Genomic DNA, 23,916 nt, shown 5'->3' with positions numbered 1-23,916 from the left:
CTGGCGAAAATATTTTTTTATTATTTTAAAATAGATGAACAAACATATATAAACCTTATATTTTAAATATATAAGTTTTTGTATTTTAATAATACAATATATTTTATATATAATAATACATATATTTTAAATATATAAAAGTTTGTATTTTAATAATATATAATGTTTCACAACATTACTCTTTTTTCATTAAATATCCTTGGTGAGTAAAAGAAAATTTCAAAAACATTCAAAATTTGGTCCGACTTTACATTAGGTGGCTTTAAATACTATGTGCTTGCATTTAAATTAATCATTTGGTAAAATGTGCTTATTGTGTACATACATATTTTTACATTGTACTTATATTTAATAAAAACATCTACATGTAATTACATCTGTATTTAATTTCTGTAAATACATTTGTAATTGCAGCGTCATCCCTAGATCCTTTACACTTTAACCCACCCATAAACCTAACTATCCCCAAAATGTTTTCCAAAAAAAAATATGAACACAAAAACACATTGTACTTACATTTTTATATCAGTACATTGTAGTTAAGGCCATTTCATATAAAGTATAAATATATTAGATACATATTTATATACGATCATATATAAATATATGTTAAAAGAAAAGCTGTTGTCATCGTGACACTCTTACTGTGTCAAATGAGACTTCACACTTTTAAATCCCACTGAAAGGACATTCACATTATCTGGAAGATAAACCATTTCTGTCCATCAAGCAGCATTATCGTAGCCCACCTGCAGTTTAGGTGAGTACAGCAATTTCCAGGTAATTGCACAGCAGTACAGTTCGCTCTTAAATAGCTCCGCAAGAAGATAAAAATCATTCTTTCCAACCAGAATCATGCAAACAAAGATCATCACCATAACATGCTGGTTGTATAAGATTAATTTGTCAACTTAACCCAGTGCAGAGAGGTTTATTGACTCATTAAGATATACTGCAGAGGTGATGTTACAGTTACACGTCAGCTGTCACTAGAGCACAGTGCTAAACGTGGAAATTGGGCAAGTAAATGCCTGTTTCCTGAGCAAGCACTCCTTCCTGAGGAAAAGAGAAAAGTGGGTCACTGCCTAATTAAGGGCTGGGTTCCCCGTGCTCCTCAGCCTTGCACAGAAACGGGGAAAGACAGAAACACGCTCTTCATATATAAGCTATGTTTCAGATCTGCTTTTGATTTTGCTTCCCTTCCTACCTTCACTTTCTAACCGTGACAGAGAAAGGATGAAACATTACGGAGGTAGAGAAAGAAAAACACAAATGCACAGATATGGTAGGGTGTTTTTCTGTAAAGAGCAGAATGGATAAAGGTCATGTATAAATACATGGCCGTGTGTTGGAGGTGTACAACTGCATTGGCAAACAATAAGTGGTTCTCATTTCCAGTAAAAGCTTTTGGATTTAGAAACTACAATCCAATAGTTGCTTTGGAGCCACTGATTGGCTGCACTTACTTTCATATTGTATTTCGGCTTTACTTTGTCCAATAAGCGCAGGTCTAACTTCAAGGACAAATCCAGGGTGATGAATATTTCATTTCTCCCAGCATTGACTGCAGCTGAGACTCCTATTTGTAACAACCCCCTTTTCTCACTAACCTTTTCCTGACCGTTCCCTATAGAGAAAGCCAACACAGTACATTATCAGAGAAGCCTCCTGTCTCTCATCGCTAGCGATGCTTTAAAAAAGGATGTTTCTTTTGTTTGATTGATACTTTTATTTAGCAGACGTTAAGTTAATCAAAAATAATAGAAATAAAAATATATGATATTACAAATGATTTATAATTCCAATAAATGTTGCTCTTTTGAAATTCCGCAAAAAAATGTATCGCAGCTGTTGGCACTGTTAATATCAGCAAATCAGCATATTAAAATGATTTCTGAAGGATGACGCTGAAAACTGGAGCAGTGCTGAAAATTCTGCTTTGCCATGCAGGAATAAATGCTTTCATAAAAGATATTTTAAAAGGTCAATTTCACAACATTCTTGTTTTACTGTATTTCGATCTACTGTAAGTAAAGGCAGCCTTGGTGAGCATTAGAAACTTCTTTAAAAAAAAATGTAAAAATCTTACTGCCCTGAATGTGTTGGAAATTGAATAACTAACTAACTAATAACTTCCTGCAATAAATTCAGATCTGTCAATTGTGCATTAAGAATCATGCACTAGAGTTATTGAAAGATCTTGAATAAGTAATCTTGCAAATAGTGACAAATTACTGTACAGAATAGATTGTGCAGAATACCTATAGATGGAAATGGTTTGGGCATGTATTATGTTATTACTAAAAGTTCCCTCATCAAGAATAATCTGGATTCATCGACATTAGAATGCATGTGTGAATGCACCTTCTGTGCATATCTGTATGAATGCTTCATTCAAATGTAATTATTAGGCACTTTTTAAACATTTTGCACTCTTTCTAAAAAAAAATAAAGCAATTATTTGGGAATACGACCCAACTCACGTATGTGTATTTTAATTTTAGACTACTCTGATTTAACTAATTTTAGATGATTTTGAATACATTTGTGATGCTGTGAGTGATCCTGTTAAGATGTAGTTAGAGAAATACCCGTGGCGCTGATACACACGCTACTGTCTGGGGTGTTAAAAATGAATGAGGCGTGCAGCTAAAATCTCTGTTTCCCCCGCAGATGATGGAAAGCTCTCCCTTGATGAGTTCCAGGCTTTCTTCTCTGATGGGACTCTGAATGAAGAGGAGCTGGAAAAACTGTTTCACACCATTGACTCTGATAACACCAGGTGATTCTACAGACACATAGCGCCGAATACACATCTAGCGAATCACAGTACAGGACAACAGAGAGCCAATAAAAACCAATATGACAGGATCCCAGAAACCAGGAAACAATATGACATTGCATGGGTAAATCTTCAGGGAATGAAAAGAAAATGGATTGGAATTTTGTTAATTTGTTTATTTTTGTGTTTGTACACCTTGGTCAAGTTGTTGAATGTTTCGTTAAAAACATTAAAGCTATATTTAGGATTATCTCAATAGTTCATGCCCTTATTATTAGGTGTTATCCGTTTCTCTACATGAGTACCTAGTCAGTGGTGAAGCATGGATGAGATGATTTAGCCTAGAGTACAAGCTTCACCTCATGTAAGCTGCTTTGCAAAGCACTGTAATTGTTTCATCAGATTCAGCCCTGTGGACTTTCAGAAAAAAAATCTAACTTCTCACACTCTCTCTAGTTTATTTAATTAGTCTGCTTTTTGTCTTTTTTTGTCTGGCTCAAGCTAATTTCATAGCTAGCTTTTTATATATTTAATATATAATATTAATATAAGTAATATATAAATGTTTAAAGTTTTTGTACAGAAATGGAAATTATGCTAAATATAATAAAAATAAAATATATATTGAAATGAAATAAATATAATAACAAATAACAATAAATATAATATTTGGTTTAAGTAAATATAATATTTTAATATTTTAAAAATATGTATATTACAATATTTAGGATATAAAAAATATATATATTTTTAGAAATATATAGAAGTTCACATTTTTAAAATAAAAGTCTGGTTCCGTGTAACATAAATCACTATTTTAGAGTATTTGTAGCATAATTTTTGAAGATAAAAGCATATAACCAAGATCTTCAGATCTTGGTTCCAAATTTAACCCCTGATTATAGGTAATGGTTTCTCAAGAACCAGGCAGGAAAATTTCATTTTGACGGACATAATGAAGGATAATGGACAGCAAGAAAAGAGGAATAGCCAAAGACAGTGTCTGATGAGAGATGATGAAGAGATGAGGTGAACAGTAACATCATAGTTTACCATAGCATCATTAGTTTATCTGTTTGCTTCTGGGCACATACCATTACATTACTCGCTTTCTCTTTCAGTCTGTGTTAAAGTTCTGTGTTTAGAAAGTGTCATCATGACTACATCTGTCACATGCTGCCACATCTCTCTCTCTTTCTGTCCTGTGTCTCGCGCACCCTATTTCTCAGGGTTTGTGTGTATAGGTGTGTGTGAGCTGGTCTCTGGAGGCTGAGCAGCTCCAGTGTGTGTGTGTGTTGTCTTTAATCACATTTCAGAATGAATTATGTAAAAAAGCAGGAGAAGTCTGCAGCTGCTAGGATGCGGTCGCTGCTCTTCTGGTCCAACACAGCCTTCTCTCTAAATAATGAACCACCAGAGCCCATAAGGACTGGTGCAAAGAAAAGGATGGAGACAAGAAGGCTAGATGATGAGATGGGGGAGGGCTGGAAAAGACACTGGGGTGGGGGTGCGGAGAGACACTGAGATGGTGAAGCTCGAATGAGAGCTTTATGCATGTCACCTTTTCGTTCTTTTTTCAACATTTACAGTTATGTTGTAAATTTGAAATGAAACACGAGCCTCTCATCTTTTGTCTTCCGTTTATCTGAATATCATGCTGACTTTCACACGCACTTTTACAGCATTTATAACAGGTGCAGCTATGATGGAAATCTGATTTTTGTTGTTCTTACCATTTGAGACCGTGACAATGACAGGAGAGTTGATTATTCATGTGGACTCATGATTAACAATAGTGGAAAATAAATATACTTAAATGTATTTACGTTTAATACATATAATTCATTCTAAGTATACTACAAACACATTTTCATATTTATGTACATATTAATACACAGCAATTGCACTTTTAGTATGTTAAACTGGTAACAATTTAAATATTTTGCATTTAAAGACATTAAAAAGTGACATTAAAATACATTTTAGACTTATATAATATTAGGAAAAGTGCGTGTGCACAAGTAGCACACCAAAGTTTAATTATCATTTTTGTATCTGTTTCAAATAATTTTTAGATCAGAGTTATCCGTCAGTAAATTTATGAATAGATTTTTATTATACTTAGTATGAAATGAATGTGTTTTAAATATATGTTTTTCTACTAGGGTAGCCATGGCGATTATAAAATCTCATTGGTCATTTATGCTTTTCACAACTGTATATTAAATCACTGTTCATTTTGTTTGTAAATAATTTCCCTTCTATAATTCGTCACATTTTTAAGTGATGTATGACACTGAATAAAAACAAAATTAATTTGATTTTATTTGATTATGAAAATTGTGTTAGATATCAGAATGAAGCCAGATTGATTACTAGCTTATCTAGCACAGTGCTAATGGGTATGAATGGGATAGGCCCCTAACAGAGAAAGAGACTCATGACATTCACTCTTCCAGTCTCTTCTGTCCTCTGCTGAGGTGGACATACTCTTTATTTGACAGGCCAGGCATCAAGAGCTCAGTAGCTGTGAAAGGAGAGAGGATTGTTAGCCGTGTTCACTCTCAGTGCCTACCCTACACCTGTAAATGTCATACTTCATATCTTTTTTTGTGCTTCCCTTTGCCAATGGCACTTCCATTTTACCAAGCGAGGGAAAGTATAAAGAAGTAAAAGATGGAAGGTCCAAGAGCGAAAATAAAAGAGAGACGACAGGAAGCAGCCCAGAAAGGGTAACAGCCAGGCAGGAGAAAAAAAACGATCATTTCTCTTTTTCCTCCTCTTTGTTTTTGCCTAGTAAAATGGCCAGTATGAGTACTCTTTGTAACATTATGTCATAATAGTCTTTTTTATTGGAATCTATGGCCTATATTTGGATAATTAATCTATTAGTCTATTAAAAACTTTTAAATGTTAAAGAATTCATCTCATGTAATTATATCTCTTTTTTGTTTTTGTAATAACGTAATATTTGCAACTTAAAAGATATGATTATATATATCTAAATAAGTCTGGCTTCAGTATAAACGACAAAACTTCATATATTGTAACTCTTAAAATCTCTTAAAAACCGCTCTATAACAATATATGCATCCCTCTATTCATTAGTTCCAGTATAACTAGATACAGTAGTTTAGTCAGATTCTGTATTCCTTCTGTTGTAAGACACAGATGTAATGTTTGGTTTGTTCTGGCTTTTCCCTTGTTTCTTATCTCTTTCTTCTCCTGCTTCTTCTATTCTGTTTTTCTGTACGCTTCCCTTTTCCTGCGATGTGTTAGTAATGTTGACACCAAGGAACTATGCGGTGAGTATCAGTGTGTTTGTGGTCAGTTTTGTTTGCCGATTTAATTTTTCCATGTTTTTAATCTTCCATATGGTTCGTGAGTTTGAAAATGCATAATTCTGTTCTGCCTCGTTTCTCTGTTCGTCAGACTACTTTGCCAACCACATGGGAGAATATGAAGGTGTTCTGGCCTCCTTAGAGACACTCAACCTGGCCATTCTCAAAGCCATGGACTTCACCAAAAAGGTTAGTGCGCCAAAAATAATTGAAAGTGTTTCCGCTTCAGTGGCTTTCGACATTTGCCAATGCAAGTTTCAATATCATGCACCCAGATTTTTCAAGACATGCGTATTTTTATTAAAACATTGGCGGTATTGCTTGGCATCTGCTCCTGAATCATAGCTTTAATCATATGTATCTTTGGGGGTCTAAAAAAGAAAGCCATCTCGTATAAGCATAGTACAGTAAATCCTTTCTCAGATAAGGGGCAGATATTGAAAGAAGAGTGTGAGCAAGTTATTGCAGTCTCTCCTACTCGTCTAAATATAACCTTCCATTTCAAAGCTTGGCTTGCATATTCTGTTTGTGGTTTTCTTCTCATTAGCAAGCTGGTGCTCAGTTAGACAGCACTGCAGATTACTGAGCTGTGGCCATCACAAATATGAGCCTCTCTCTTTCTTTCCGTTTCTAACCGAGTGTGTAATCTGATTTATAGAAGGCGTAAAAACCCAGTTGCTCTCTGTTCTCAGCTCTTCTTGTATCAGTCTTCGGGTGTATTCTTCCCTTCTCCTTGTATTTCACACTCCCCATCACCACGCTGTAGAAAGTAATTGATGTTACTGAGGTCCTTGTTAATACTGCAGGTTAGAGTTCTTAAATACCTGGCTGAGTAATAGTTGTAAAATATCTGGCCCGATACGAACTGAGTTTACCCTTTAAAAATTTATAGGCCATTTGGGGTACAGTTATTAGTGTTTGTTTTATCTGTGCGCATATAGGCTGCATAGCGATGGCTTCTGGGATCCAAAACACTTGTGTTTTAATGCAGCTGGCTGATTGCAAACAAACCTATATTGATTTTAGAAAGCAAATTATTACAACCTTACATTTGCATTTTCTGGTGCTTTCTTACCAAAGCTGCTCACAATAGCAAGTGTGAGTGCATCATTTTTCCTTTAATCTTTTTTCTCTGTAACATTTTTGCCGCCACACCTGAGATTCTGTTGTACAGAATTACTCTTGCAAACACAGCAATGTTCTGCTTGTGTTTTTGCATCTTCCGAGAGAAGATTCCTACCTGAGCATAATTTACTATTCAGATAAGTTGTTAGGTTGCATAGACCTGTGTTGTACAGAGAGAGGATTTTAAAGATCCTCAGGGGGTAGCAAAGGGCGATTTTTGATTGTGGACGATTAAAATGTCTTTTTCTGAGTGCCTACACTAAAAAGCCTGTTAACCGGCTCCTGGTTACTGGACCAATTTTGGTCATACCTGACTGCGCTAATATTGTCTAGTTATTTCTAGTTGAATTAAGCAGTTTAGAATATATTAGATAATATTAGATGGCGGGAGGTCTTAAAATGCTGCTTGTCATTAAAGGGATAGTTCTGTCATTATTTACTCACTCTCAAAAGTTATTTTGAAGAATGTAGGTAACCAAACAGTTGCTGGTGCCCATTGACTTTGATCGGAGGGAAAGAAGTACTATGGAAGTCACTGGGGACCAGCAAATGTTTGCTTACCCACATTCTTCAAAATAACTTTTATGTTTAGCAGAAGAAAGAAACTCATTCAGGTTTGAGAGTGAGTAAATGACATTATTTTTTACCCTTTAATGTTAATAAAACAACAAAACAAAGGGAAACATCGCTCACTGCCCTTGACTAAAGAACTTTAACGCAGTTGCTTTAATACTATAAAATAATTTTGTAATTTATACAGTCAAGAGTATATAGTGTTTTATTTTTATATTTGTTTATTTAATTTATGGATTACTGCTGCTAAATATATCCACCGTGCCTGAAAAATGTTACCTTCACCCTCTTTGGCCTAAATATCTGCTATTCTCTTTTATTTGATATTGTTGTTTTGTAAGGCTTATATATATTTATATATATTTGTCAGTATTCTATATTTTCTATATTTTTGTTTATATATCTTTTAGTTAAAAATTGTTTAGTTAAAAAGTATTGTAAAAAATATTTTAGTTAAATGATTTATATTTTTACATTTTAGAGACATATTGTAATTAATAATCACGTTTTTCTGGCACAGTTAAAATGTATCTATGATTATCTTGGGGTTTGAAAACCCTGGTTGTATAGAATGTAAAATGAGAGAGACAGAATGTTTAATATGCAAGGCTGTTGTCTTTTTATTCAATAAAAAAAACATAGCAAGAAGCACAAGTTGTATTTCATGAACTAATAAACATTAGTTAGGTGAGAGTAGAAACAGACAAATAAAGCAACAACAACAAAGCACCTCTTGTTTCACTGGATGTGTAGATATGTGTTGTGTGTATGTGAGTGGATGAGATGGAAAGAGAGACAGACACTGTCATCTACGCAGCAGTGTAATGTGATATATACCAGATGCTCTGCAAAGTGTTGGTGTAACAGCAACTGTCATCTAATATACAGGGTTGCAGCAAAACCACAGACTGCTTCTCCAGCAATGAAAATGGCATTGTTGTAGAACATATTAGGGCTGAGAAACACTGTTATCCATTGATGATGTACAATTATTAGCTACTCAAATTAAGTAATATCATACACAGTTTTATACTGAGTACTTGGATATAAAATGTGGCCAGTATGTTTACAAATGCATAAATAAATATATATATAATAAATATATAGTCATAAATAAAAAACAAATATATAATCTGCATTAATCAGCTTTGTGTGTCAAGTAAAGCATGGTCTAGAAGAGAGTATGTAAGTGGATTGGAGCTCTCTTCCCTATTACTAGACATGAACCTTTGACATTACACTGAGTAACATAAGATACAGCTTTTGTTTATTCACTGTCTTCTCCATTACTGTCAAACCTCTGGAGATTCAAACTACTCCACTAGCTGAGTAGCAGAGCCATGAGATTGATGTCTGTCTGAGGGGGCATAATCAAATAGCCCCAAATCAAAGCAATGTTTGCCACAAGCATTGATATTGATAAGTGTTAGTGTCCCCTTACGCCTCTTCATTACTCTAAATCTAGTCCTCTGTTCTCTGGAGAAGGTTAAAGGCTGCTGCTAATTATTAATGTAAATGTGTTATTTTCATACAGCCTATGAAATATTTATGTTCTTGCACAACAGGCATCAATTTGCACTCTAGCTTATGTGCATTTTTAGTAGCGTGTGATGTAAATGGAGAAGTAACAATGGTGGAAATAAAATGAACTAATTTCTCAGATGCCTAAAGCAGATTTAGATTTTTGAAGTGCTGTGTATAGACTAGATAATTCTTTTTATGGTCTCTAATAGGATCTTGTGCTTTAACTATGCCATGGTGAATTTTTTCCTGCTGTAGCTATTGGGCTAATATCTTTTATGATTATAGACAGCAATATCCACTCTCTGCTCAAAGCAGTCATGCTCTATTTTGCATTTCCTGCTCTGAGTTTGTTCGTGTTGCCTTTACATCAACACACAAACAGTTTCACACAAACATTTCCATTATCAATATTATATAATTTTAACAGTAAAAACAATCTATATAAAGGATAGTTTTAAATTTAAAGTACAAAATATATAGTAATATTTTATAGATTTATATATTTAGAAATAATATTTAGTAATCATTTTATAATAGCCTGTTCCCCACTTTTATTGTGAAACCAATTATAGGTCTGTTCGCTGTAATAGCTTTATTTTCTAGTCACAGCCAAAAATAAGCGACATATATGCTCTTCCATGACATTCACCTACTCTGTAACTGTATTCTATTCAGTGCACGTTTTGTGCAGTTTGTCTTTAGGGAACGCTTGAAGAAAGAAAGATTCCTTCTCTCTGTTTCTTCTCTCTTCCACACTTCTCATTAAGTCTCTCAACCACAATTGCTGACATCCCAGTGAACAAATGAGCTCAATAGAAGAGCGTTGATGTCAGAAAAGAGGACAGCTCTCTTTTTCTGTCTCAACCTGTCAGAGCAAGAGAGCAAAGGAAGTAGATCAGAGCCACCGACTGAGACGAAAACACTGTCAGCGGACTCATGTTATCTGTACGAGCAACTGCTTTGTCGTTCACACATCATCTTGGCGTTACCGGCTTGCCGCTTGTCCTCTGGGTATTTTCGAGTGAACGGAACAAGTCTAAAACAGTATATTGTCAGTTTATTTCCGGAGAACATACAAAAGATACATGTTGGAAATATCAGCTATACTCCAGATCACTGACTGCACATATAGGCTGGCAGATGGACTACATTATACAGCCTCCTGGTGTGCGCTTTCTCTTTCTCTCGCAAAACATGCATGATTTATTGTTGTAAATACGAAGAATGACGGCAATTAAAACGTCAGAAATCCTTCACGGCCTCACACTTAAAGGGAATTCTGCAACTGAAAAGAAAGTCAAAAATCCTATCATGGAAACAAATAAAGGCAATTGTTTTTTCAGAAAAGTGCACAAGAGTCATCATCCCCCCGCCATAGTGTGCTGAAGCTTAATACTTCAAGAACATGTTTTTAATTGGCCATTTAGCAACTGAAGGTGGCTAAAGCAGGATGCCATTGGAGGGAGGATGATAGGAAGAAAAGAAAAGCAAGAATTCATTAAACACATTTCATCTTTCCTTAGCCTGTCCTGCACACACAGTTTTAATGAGCTCTTCTCATTAGCTGCTGCTTAGTTCAAGAGCTTGGACTTTGCCCAGACATTCACATTCAGTGCTTCTTGTTAAGTCTTCAAATAGTGAACGCTTACTCTTCAGGGTTTTTTTTTCTGTTTGGGGCTAAGATTTGGGTTTAGCAGTGTTAACAATGACACAGAAGTTGACACAGATTAAACATTTTATATCATCTCTTCTCAAATCGTTCTGTTCGGTTTCCGTTCAGTTGCTCATTTCCTTTTAGCTCATTTCTGCCTGCTTCAAGTAACGTGCCATATGTGTGTTTTTTCATGCGCTAAAATGAGCACACTTGTCAGTGGATGAAACACAGTTGTTGTAGGAGTTTCTGTTGTTTAAAATGTAAATGCAGAAGTTCATTAGGATGCCAAGCTGGGAGCTGTCGCGTTTTGAACAGGTTGGCTGTGCAGTGCACTCTGAAGCCTTTGTTTGATGCCAGAGTTGATATTAATGAGCCTGTCACATGGCAAACAGTAATTATGCTTACAGGAAGGGATTTTGGCAGGTAGATGGGGACTGGGGTATGTTTTATACCAGTTTTCCAGTTGTTTTTTTTCTTGGCAGGATTGTGGATTGTGGTGGACAGTGTTAGGTTTTTGGTCCCCGAGGTTTCCTCTCAGTTTTAAATCACCGTAAGCCCCTGAGATTGGATAGATGACTGGATAGATGTAGGCTATATGGAGCACATCAGCTGTCTTCATTATTCATTTTATTCATATAGACGTACCATAAGCTTGTGAAGTGACGATATTACTTTCTGTATCCATAAATCTGTGAGATATAAACTGCCATTTTTAACTTTAAGAACTTTTAACATTTTTAACTTTTGCCATATAAACTTGGTGAATACATAGAGTTTCTCATAGACCCCTGCTGTGAAAATCTGAGGTCCCAAATAGAGGTGAAGGACATTTCCTGAAACTAATGTTTTCTTAGCCGCAGATGCTGCAGAACTTCTCTCCCCTTTCATTTCATGCTGACCTGAGGTGAAGGGGTTTGGCCATTGTTATATTGTAGACATATATTACACACCTCCTGTGTTCAGTCACTCTCACTTGCACATTTGTTTCTGGTTGCACAATGTCACCCCGGTTACCTAGTTTCCCTGGTAACCACTTATGGCATTTGAGGGCTATTTTGAAGAACATCATATGGCGTGCTTAAAGAGCTTGGCATATTGCGACTTCGGGTTTTCTTTGAAATGTCAATATTAAAATTATTGATTTTTTGATTCAGTTGTTTCACAAAACAATTGACTCCTGAAAAATTCCTGAAAGAAATTTCCAGTTGTGTGATGTCCTCATTTAGTGACTACAGCATGCTTAAGACACATTAAGCATACTACAAATATATCTGTAGCCTAATTCAATTTTTGTAACGTATGTGCCATTGTGATAATTTTGTGTTTTTCTCATTACTTGTGTAAACTTGAGGTAAAAGACCATACAAGAAATTATTACTTATAATATAACTTATAACTATTACTTTGACCTTGTGATCCACTGTAGAACTGTTTGACACACATAAGACTAATATTTAAAGAAAGAAGTACTTCTACAGAAGCATTTCTATGATTAAATATGCTGGCCTATTCCATATAAGAAATTGTTTTAGATTAAAAACAACTTCATGTGCAAAGTATAACTTCTGTTAAAGTTAAAGTCTTCTGCTGAATAGGTTTTTAATAACTGCTATGTACTTGCTATGGCCTATTGCACTCATATTATTGGGAAGTTACTCCCTTACCTGCATCATTTTTTATCCTGTTTCATTTTTAATTATGCCTTAATTGCTTTATATTGGCCTTAATGGTCATTATATAAAGTGGTTCAACATATTACAGCCATGTTACACTCTGCAATATATAATAAGATAGACCTGTTAAAGGATGTTGCATTATTTGTCTACCAGATAATACTTGAAAACTAAGATGAATATTGTGGCTTAAAAAAGCTAATAAAATGCTTAATTAAATATTAAGTTGTAATCATACAAAGCCATATCAGGTCGAACTTATACGGATATATACGTTTTTTCTGAAGCATGTGTACAAAAATAAATTCTCATTCATGTCTTATTGTGCTTAAACTGTCAAACACACACAAGCTGTCATTCAGAATGTTTTCATTATATATTATCATTTTCATTATATGTCGTTTACAGAAATTTCATAATTAAATGGGATGCATATGTGCATACTTTTGGCGTTATAGTCTAAACTCATGTTTTATAATAAGAATATGAGAGTGCAAAACTGTCAAAGGTAGAGAGCATCATGGACCTTAGAGCACCGTGGATTCGGTATCATATATATGCAGTATACAGAGGCGTTTACTCATATTTCTAGAAACTACTATGGTGCATTAACACTATGCTTGGAGATAATTTAATTCGGAGCTCGTTGGAATGTTGCTGCTGATGATTCAGTTAGCGTGCAGGGTTTCAGTCTCATACACTTGCTGTGTACATATGTCATATACAGTATAGGCTGTTTACTGGCCTGTTAGAGGATTTAAATACCTAGCATTGGGGACAGGATAAAAAAAACCCCATGCACAAACAATGAGCAGGTTCATTCTTTCCTCCCTTGCTTTTCTCCACAGTGTGAATGAATATTTATGAGACGGCGAGTCTGGAATTCAGATTCTGCATGTTGCCATAATGTTATCCTTGAGCAGGCTGTGTGCTAATGAGCCTGGCTCAATGTCCCAAGCTGCCTTATGTTATGGAATTGCTTTTCAAATACTCCTTTCCTTTCTGGCTTGGCATAACTTGAAGTAAGTTGCTGTGCAACATGAGAACGGCTTCTAGATCCATTTGTCGCAGTCATTTTAAATTAACATCCTATGGTTTCATCTGCATCTGAATGAATGACAGATTTTTGCAGCAGCAACATGGACGTAATAGAAAGACAATGAGAGGAAATCAGTGGGATACACCAATGATTCTGAATGTCACTGCTGAATTGAATTGTTGTAGATCAGTTGACAGGAAACTTTTCATATTCTAATCATTGTTTTACTGAAGTATTGCAGGGGATACAGTGCTTGGTTTATTGATTTTCCAATACAGAAAATTCAGCAAAATACAGAATTACATATTGTTGAACCTCAGGTGAACTGGTCACATAACACAGTTAACACAGTTTTATATTAGTGTATATATATATATATATATATATATATATATATATATATATATATATATATATATATATATTGTCATTATAATTAATCACATCTAAATCACATTAATCGCATCTAAAATAAAGTATTTTTTACAGATTAGATGTGCGCATATAGTGTATATTTATGCATGTATATATTATTCACATATACTGTATGTGTACATTTTCTATGCACTATATACCGTATGAGTGTGTATTTATATAAACATAATAAATATACACATACACACATATATTATGTGTAAAAAAAAATTTGGATGCAGTTCATCATAATTAGTTATTTGACAGCACTAATGACAACATGTTTAATCACACTGAAAGGTGATAATAATTAAAAATCTTACTTGAGCTCCATATCAGCTTATTTAAATGATTTCTGAAGAAGCATATGGCACGGAAGACTGTCTTAATAAATAAATAATAAATAAACTTTTTAGTTCTAAAATATATTAAAATAGAAAAGTTATTTTAAATTGTAATGATATTTCACAATATTAATATTTTTACTGTACTTTTGATTACAAAAATGCCATCAACTCCAAATTAATGATCTTGTACAATGCTAGTGATGACTGTTCAAATTTATTTTGTTTCCATTCATGCAATAAGCATTAACTTCAATGAACATTAAATGAATGACTTTTGTGGATAGCATTTAGATTTAAACCCTGACAGTTGTGCCTCTATTTACAAAGTCATGCAGAACGGCACAGGAGAATACCCCAATGTTATAATAATTTAGTCAATGCAACTAGCAAATGAAAAATCAGACACTTGGTTTCCGGGTTAGTGTACCATTAATTTAGTTTTTCAGTTCCATCCTAGAATTTTCATTTAGGTGCACCACTGATTTAAACATTAAACAGATTGCTGCAGCCCTTCCAATATATTCCACTATTTCCATCTCGAACCTTTTCCTGTATCGGTGATGTGAAGTGGTAATTTCACAGACATGTGAAGCTCCAGGCACTTTAAGAACTGCCGTCTGTCATTCATTACTGTCCTGAGTCTCATCTCTTCACTGCTAGTGTGTGAATGGCAGCCTGTGCCCATGCGCTCTAGCACAGCGGTGGCTCCCGCGCCTGCCCTACCGGAGCGAAGTGCTGCCACAGCGCTTGTCCTCACTTGTTCATTAAACTTCTGAGGCACTTTCTATAAATCTTTTTGCTGCTGCATTTCATGATGAAGTGCAGTCCACAGCCCTAGTTGTTTGTCTCTGACTGCATTTTATAGCTGGAGAATCGTGAACTCTATTGCCCGATTCTTACACAGCTTTTCATTAAGTGTCATCGCTGGTGAAATTCACTGCCTGTGTAAAGAACGATGTCCGTGAGTGGCCCTTCCTCCTCCTGTTTATTGTACTGCGGAGTAAAATTAATAATTTGGACAAAAACTAAATGCCTGTCAAAGACTTTCTCTCTTCCATTAAACGCAAATGAAGAAATAAGGCCAGTTGCATAAACTGCTTAGGCTAGTCTTAAAAAAAAAGTTAAAACTGGTCAACTTTTTTTAAGTCCGTTATTTGAATCCAAAAAGTAAGCTTGATTACCTCTTGACTAGCTACTAGTTGGTAGTAGACAGTCTTAGCATAGTGGCTGTGTTTACATTTGAAACACCCCCATTATGGGTTATGAAAGGTTCACATTTTGGTTTTGGGAGTCCCAAACAACAGGTTTTGTTCAACAACTCTCAAACGATTTGTACGATTTATTTTTCCAAACCGATTTCATTTAAAGCAGTGTTTGTGTGCCTTCATATTTGAAACTTTCCAGGATGTTTTAATTCACTGTGTGGATGTTTTCAGCTGTGTTACACACTATATGAAAGGTAATTTTAAAAAATCTAAAATAGGGGCCCTTTAAGATAATATTGGAGCTTTTAAGTTTAAAATTTTTTGCAAAACACTCTAAAAGTGGAACAGCTTTCAACTGTTTCTGCTTATAAATATTTAATCTGTGCATATTTCTCTCCTCATTCATAACCTTTCATTAGAGAAACTTTATTATGGACAGAGGTTTTAATGATGGATTTGTTTATTACAAACATACTATTTATCACTTGGCAGTAATTGATCAATTAGAGTCGTGTGAGTCACTGATGTTTTATCAGCTGTTTAAATGCTCATTCTAACGGCACTCATTCACTCCACACAATGCACAGGATCCATTGCTGAGTAAGTGATTTAATGATAAATTTCTATCTATTGAAGAAACATAGAGAAACTGGCATCTCCAAAATGACTCTTGTTCTGTTCTGCGGCAGACAGTAAATCATGCAAGTTTGCAGCAACATGAGTAAATTATAGGGTGAACCATTCTTTTACTGACAGTAACCTGTGTCATTTTATCTATGAATTGTGTGGATCAGAAAGAAGAGATGGCTGAATAAGACACTGATGATGGTTTGTGTTTGAGCGCGGTATTACTTGCCTCATCACCATTATGTCTTATAGAGGTGGGCACAATTGAAACACAGCTGGAGCGCTAGATTTCCCAACCGCTGTCTCAATCAGCGCGGTTACGAAATGCTCCCACCCTGACAGAGATCAGTGGACCTGTGTTTCCTCAACGTCAAAAGCAAAGGCTGTCACTGTTACACCGAGTCCTGTCTTTGTGATGATAATTCCTCAGCATCAAGCCGCCTGATTAAAATTGCCTGGAAAACTCTGCAAGAGGCGATTATAATTAGAAGCCCTGTGCATGTTTGCTGGTGGTGGCTGCAGCTTGAGAATAACATTGTTCTCAGATGCCACCCACTGCCTGTGGGGTGTGAATAAAGATTTGCACTTTCAAGTTCACTGGTTGTTGTTGTTCTTGTGCATTCTCTAAGGTAAACTAGAATTAACTTATTTATACAAGTTCCTCTATAAGCCTGCCATGAAGCCTATCCTCTAGAGATGCCCTCAGGAATCTAAATGTCAAACCCATAAAGGTCAAACCCACAGAGGATTTGACTGACAGGTAGTTAGTGTTCTGATCTAATAAGGTTTGTGAATAAAGATCTACGATATGGTGCTTTCTCTTAAGTGAATTCTTACACTTGGGGGATATGGATATTTGGCAATGAAGATTGTTGTTGTTTGGCTGTACATATTGTTCTTTTTTATTACTAAATGATTTTGCTGTTTGCAATTAAATCTACTGAATTTATGTTTCTGCAAACACAGATGTATTAATCTTGATCCGTAATTCAACTAAGCAAGTTGGAAATGATTATTGCATAGATTTTGGAAAGGATCAACAGAGAGACTTTGTAACTTTGTAACTTACATTTAAAAGGTGAGAATGATGGGTTTTTTTCTTACAGGTTTACTAGGAACAACAATCTTAAAATGCACTTCCAACCCTCCAGCTGGATTGTACTGCAGAGGGGTCAGAGACATATAAAATAGCTGATTGCGTGACTATACGTCTGTTAAAAGGATACATTCGCTGCCTTTAACAGCTGCAGTGTCACACTTTATCTATTCTTAAAGGATAAAATCCTAACTGTGAGTCTGTCAAAGGACTCTGGGTTAAACTGTTCTCTCTGGGGAGATGAAAGTGAAAATGTGGTAGCTGGAACATATGGAAGCCTCCCAAAAGGCTTGGGTTCCTGATGCTGTGATGCCTAGAGTAGATAAACCTTCAGCGTCACACTGAAGGATGCTTGAGACACCTGCATCGAACAGCAGAAATCAAAGTGTAAGTCTTTATATTGTGGTGTTGAACAACCCATTTCCAACATACTCTCAGACAATAATGGAGGCACAGCTCGATCATCCTTCTCCTACAATAGGAAGTCTGTGTTCTCATCTCTTCATTTTCTACCAGACTGGGATTTAATCCTGGTTTTGTAAAGTCTCAGCAACTGTGATTTGGGCCTGTGAATGGATGTGTCCCTGGCTGAATAACTGCATTATGCCATGACTTCTGTTTTCAGGCTTGGCTAATGCGATTGTGATTGAATCTCTTCTCTCAATTCTCGGAAGCTTTGTCTAACTAGGTTGAGCCGCAGGTTTAGACTGTAGGTGGGAGAAAACCTTTGCCTGCATCTGTTGTGCTCCATAATTTTGGGATGGTTGTTTACCCTTTCTGCAGAACTGTTTAACCCTCTTTAATTTGGTACTTGGAGAACAAGAAGCAACAAAGACTGTAGATCAAGATTTTGTCTCAAATTACATTGAACATATTTTATGTAACATTTATTTTAAATAGCCTACTTTTAGAATGCGTTTAAAATTGTTTTATTATGCATGGAAGGGCAAAATAACGTGAGTAACTCCTCAGTGTGTCAAATATTTTTTTTAGTTTAGTAGCTATGAATCTTTGTAAAGTTAAAAGTTTATATATATATATATATATATATATATATATATATATATATATATATATATATATATATATATATATATATATATATATATACAGTAATTTAATATATTGTATAATGTAATGGATATGGATATGAACAAATGCTTGTATGTTTTATAATTATCTGGCACAGTATCTGTGTATCTTTATCAGCCAGCATTGTCCACAGATACAGGGGTGTGACTTTCACTTTTTGTAAATATGTTAGTATAACTGTAAGCTTTAATCTATTTTAAGACAAAAACACACTAGACATTCTCTGTTCAGACATGAGCCAATTAATCGTATCCTAGCAACAGCAGTCAATATGTTTCTTAGCAACAACATTTTGTGATATGCAAAATTGTGTTTAAAGAGGCTGGGACAAATCAGTCAAATTACTGGTCCCACTATAATATGCCATTTTATTCTGGTTCCTTTGCCGATGGCTGTTTAAGATGATCAGCACCGGTTATTACGCTTGATATGAGGGTTTCTTTGAACTTTGAAATATTGTGCAAGTAGCAGTACTATCCACTTGTCTGCATTTACCATGCGTAATATATTTAATACTTGCTCCATAAAGGACAAAAAACGTTAGTTGTCAGCGCTTTCATTTTATGTTTTTATTTTTTTTGACATATATTCTCTCCAATAATGCTCTACTGGACTATTTACGTTTTGGCTTGAGCACAGGTGTCTCGGGATGCTTTTGTCCAGTATGTCACTCATTGTTATTCAGTAATTCACCTTATCAGTCACACTTTCAGAAGTGCCTAGAGCATATTTTACAGAAGGGTAACAGACCAATTGTACATTTGTGGTTGGGTATATGAGTCGCTGGAACCATAATAGACAAGAATGAATATTTCATGACACCGAGGTTTAAAACCCATATCCTAATGTACTCATGCAGTCTGGGCACCAAATCATTAGATTTGCTCCAAGCATGGTGTTTTCCTGACAATTTAAACACATTTATACCTCATTAAAGGTCTGTCATGGCTATATAGAGTTTTGAGTGTGTATAGATGTCTTGAGGTTAGTTGTTTTGCTGCTTGATTTATTTTTAGAGTCATCAATGCTGTTATTTGGATAAAGCATTTTGCAGGATTGAAAAGTTATTTGTTTTGCCAGTTATGTTGAGAAGTCCTGTTTATTTTGGCATGGACAGTAAGCCCTGCCTCCATGCTTGCTGGAGTGTGTTGGCACTAAAACGCAGTGCAGAGCCGCTGACCTGGCATACTGTTAGCATAAATCATTCGGAGTCTTCCCAGCCGCCATCGACACCACCTGGAGGCTCCTTGTTCAGGCAGGTGGGCATGACAAAAAAATCTTTATTTGTCACCACAGTTTTTATCCAACTTTTTATGCAATGTTACAAAAAATTTGGAAACAGGGTTACAGGGTATGAGCATAATTAGTTAATTAAAATGGAAACTAAAATAAAACATTGAAAAAGAATTATCTGAAAAAAAAGGTTAAAAACATTAATTTTAATTTAATTTAGTTTAACTTGATGTAAAATAAACTAAAACATCCTATAACCATATAGATACTATATAAACATATAGGCAATATAATCTTTAATATTAAAATGTCAAAAACACAAAAGACTTTTAAAATGAAAAATATACAATAAAGCATTCAAAATGTTATTATTATGTTATTTTTGATAAGCAATATTGCTCATATTAAATAAAAATTTAAAAAAATAATAATGATTTTAAATAGTGCAGTTGAACAATTGCTAACATTGAAGTGTACAATATAAAAAATCTATAGTGATTTATGGATTACATAAAAATTACATTTAACAGTGTTAATAATCAATTAGCAAATAAATGATCAGTTATAGAGTTGGTGCAGATATATATCGTGCATCCCTAACCTGACAATTCTGTCATCATTTACTCGCCCTCATTTGCCATTTTCACAGCGATCTCAATAAGCCTTTACATGAACCACAAATGACTCAGAAACAGCAATAAAATTTGATCACCACACTGGGATCAAGAAAGAATCAACATATAAAGCAATTTTGATGTTATTATATAATTTTAAGTCTTCACATGCCTGTGAATTTCGTGCTGTGCATTGTTTCTCTTTTTTAATGACCCCGAATCATTTACGCTCTTAGGCATCACATTTTTAAAGGGGCAGAACCCAACACTGCCACTTTCTTTCTTTTGCAGAACACAAAGCTTCATATTTACTAAACAGGGAAAATTAGCATTAGAGCTCAATTCCAAAGTGTCGATGGGAGGAAAAATTCTGATTTACTAACAATACACACATGAGAGGCCACCAGATCATTTCCATATTGACCAGCACAATCTACAAAGAGCTGCACAAATTAACACCTGTTTTAAGATATGCTTTTTGGCAGTTAAATGATGCCGCAAATAAATGTAATTTGTCAAACGCAAATGTAAGTAAATTGCATTGCATGATTCATTTTAATGCTCTCATCTCTTCAATTTTGAGTCTGAAAGGAAAACTCCTACAAATGCATATTTAATAAGGTCAGCTAGGTGCAAATATAACTGTGTCCAGGCCTTTTCAGCCCTAATTCTTCACTGCGTGTCTTTAGTATTTCCTGCCAGTACTATTTTAATGCCAAAATATGCTTTGCACTGGGTCAAAATATGATATTTTAAGAACTTCATTTTTGCTTGTTTTATAATAGTCGTGGTCCAAAACAACAATTTTTCCTCTGTGGAACACAAAAGAAGTCAAGTTGTACAGATTTGGAACATCATGAGTTTGAGTAAATTATAAAATGCAATTTCTGGGTTAACTATCCCTTTCAGCCATATCAAACCTGCAGGCTTTTCATTTCCAGCTCTTAAATTTAACTACTAGGCTACACAACTCCTCACTTCACCTCTCTCCTTCACTCACTTACTTTGTTTTCTTGGACTGACGGAGTACTGCAGAGTGTCAGCGCTCCCAGTTTCCTTTATTACTCCTTCTGTTATGGTCTTTTATACACAGTCATCCTAAGTCTGCATGGCAATGCGGCATAATTTACGAGATACCTTACAGAGGTCAGCACTGCAGTCCAATTTTACTCCTTGCCAATGCTGCCTTTCCATTTGGATATTCAATTGCGATCAGTAGTGAAGGCCAGAGTTGGTTAAAATGCTGACCATGGCGATCTTTCTGCAAATCAGTGCATAATATCAGTGCCAATGGACAATGACTGAGCAAGCGAAAGACTAGCTGTTTACTCGTTTTTTACAATGCCCAGGATTAGAGTCTTGGCCGCTACAGGAGAGTTGCTTTATTTTTTTTTTTTGCCATCCTGACAATGTCTAGATAGAACAGCAATCAAGAATTTAAGAGGAAATTGCAAAAAAAGATTTGTGGTTGAGAGATTGGAAACCTCTAATCTGAGACTCCACAGTGGCTGCTGGGAGCATTTGACAGAATCTATGTGTTTATGTACAATAATAATGCTTAAAGTTCAGCACTAAAGCGGCTTCAGGGCCATAGTCTTTAACACCTTCACAGTGTATTTCTTTCAATACAACACCCTTGTGTGACATTATGCCTCTATGGTGTAAAACAGACCTTGAGTGTTTGGGGAAGTGGTTAAAATGTCACCAGATCAATGAGTGTTGGCTCCTCTAATGTCCAATACCATTACAAGCTTTCAGAACTTAACTCGCCCTGAGCTTTTGCCTACATGAACCGCATCTTGTTTTTCTTGTTTCTTTGAGCTCATTCCAGACATGTTCATCCCCAGGGTCCCTCTGGAGATTTGCACTTCTGGATGTTTTACTTAAAGCTGGGGCAAAGTTCACTTGAGTTTCTCAAACAGAACTTCATCAAATATACATGCTTAAGATCCTCAGAAAACTGCTGATGTGCTCGCATCTGTCTTCTCTGCTTCAATCCCCTCTCTTTTTTCTCTCTCTCGCTCACTGCAGGTATATGAACGTGGAACCAATGTTGAGCAGTTTGTGACCCGCTTCCTGTTGAAGGAATCAGCCAATCAGATCCAGTCTCTGCTGAACTCTGTAGAGAGTGCTGTGGATGCCATCGACGAACAGCATTCATCAGTGGGGTGAGAAATAGAGCTTGTCCCATTCATCAACATACATGTCCACTAGGACATAAATGTATCCATAAGTTATGTAGACTTTCAATTTAGCAAAGGCTTTATGATTACATTACAGTAATTGTAGGACACAAATGACTTGTGGACAATAATAAAAAGAGAGCAGGTTTGACATCTCACCCAAGTATGGAATTAAAAATTGATGAAAATTTGGCTGCCGTCATACATTTATAAATTGTTTATGAAAAAAAACTACTTCTAATGGAATTAAACACTGTTTAGTTGATTTCAGCTAAAAATGTTATCATCTATATTCCTTGTCCTTGTTCTCCCTGTTATGACCTAGATCCTACCCCAGTAAGACCAGCCCACGTGTCCCAGATAGGCGCTATGAGGCCCCGGTGCCAGATTATCCTCCCAACAACAGAGTCAGTTCAAAGGACAGTGTGAGGAACATCAACACAGGTGCAGGTGAGGTGATCAACCTAGTAAAAAAACATTATTATTCCATAATGTATTTAAAATACATTCATTTCATTCCAAGTCAAATCCATTCTAATCCATTAACATGTTTACTGACATATCACTTAAAACTTGCTGATATCAAATTATAATTAAAACTTTATTTGGACTGTTTCTTTATTGCACAATGCAATATCTTCACTCAAAACTGAAAAGCATCCTAGATGTATATGACTTTCTTCTTTCAGACAAATCCAATTAATAGCTATATTAAAATGGTCCTGGCACTTCTAACGTCTATTGCAGTGGGCAGGTGGTTCCCTTTAACAGTCTGAAACATGTCAAATGAAATGCATGCTAACCTAATAAAATGTCCCTCACACTGCTCCAGGGAGTGAATTAAGGCCTCCTGTAGTGAATCCATGCATTTTTGTAAAAGTTATGTTTTATTACATTTGCATGCGCTTTATTTAACATGTTTTAGACTGTTAAAGAGAACTACCCTCCCACTGAAATGGTAGAGCTTAGAAGTGCCAGGACCATTTTTAATATAACTCCAACTGGATTCATCTAAAAGAAGAAAGTCACATACACCTAGGATGCTTCAAAGGTGAGTAAAACACAGCCTAATTTTCATTTTTGTGTGAACTAACCCTTCAATATTATGCTTAAATATTTAATATTTATTAAATTAATAAGGATAGTTTGATCTCTGTAAAATACGTCTTTAAATGCAAGATATTTAAAGTGTACCTGAAGTATACTTACAATAGTTCCACTCATACGCTGTTCTTTTTCAAGAAATCTCTCATTTGTTTTGTCATTTACATTACATTACAAGATCTGTTCCAAACCCTAGTGAACTGTATTGCTGTCTGCTACCTACACAGACAGCTGCCTTCTACAGTGCAGTAAGCATAAAAATAAACATATTTTTAATGTTTTTAAGAACT

At 35.3% G+C, this 23,916-nt stretch overlaps 1 protein-coding gene across 2 annotated transcripts in view; it reads left to right on the top strand.

Moving 5' to 3' along the window:
• necab2 (N-terminal EF-hand calcium binding protein 2) overlaps positions 1-23,916 on the top strand; it is a 70,418-nt gene that overhangs the window by 27,214 nt on the left and 19,288 nt on the right. For both annotated transcript variants that reach the window (XM_043264021.1, XM_043264020.1), the window contains exons 3-7: positions 2,674-2,782; positions 6,062-6,087; positions 6,215-6,312; positions 22,371-22,507; positions 22,848-22,972. In XM_043264021.1, the coding sequence (XP_043119956.1) occupies positions 2,674-2,782; positions 6,062-6,087; positions 6,215-6,312; positions 22,371-22,507; positions 22,848-22,972 (495 nt within the window). The remainder of the gene's footprint in view (positions 1-2,673; positions 2,783-6,061; positions 6,088-6,214; positions 6,313-22,370; positions 22,508-22,847; positions 22,973-23,916) is intronic.

This window comes from Puntigrus tetrazona, chromosome 18 (genome assembly GCF_018831695.1).
Source record: "Puntigrus tetrazona isolate hp1 chromosome 18, ASM1883169v1, whole genome shotgun sequence".
NCBI lineage: Eukaryota > Metazoa > Chordata > Actinopteri > Cypriniformes > Cyprinidae > Puntigrus > Puntigrus tetrazona.
The sequence above is the reverse complement of the archived record's forward strand: the minus strand, read 5'-3'. Positions and strand labels throughout refer to the sequence as shown.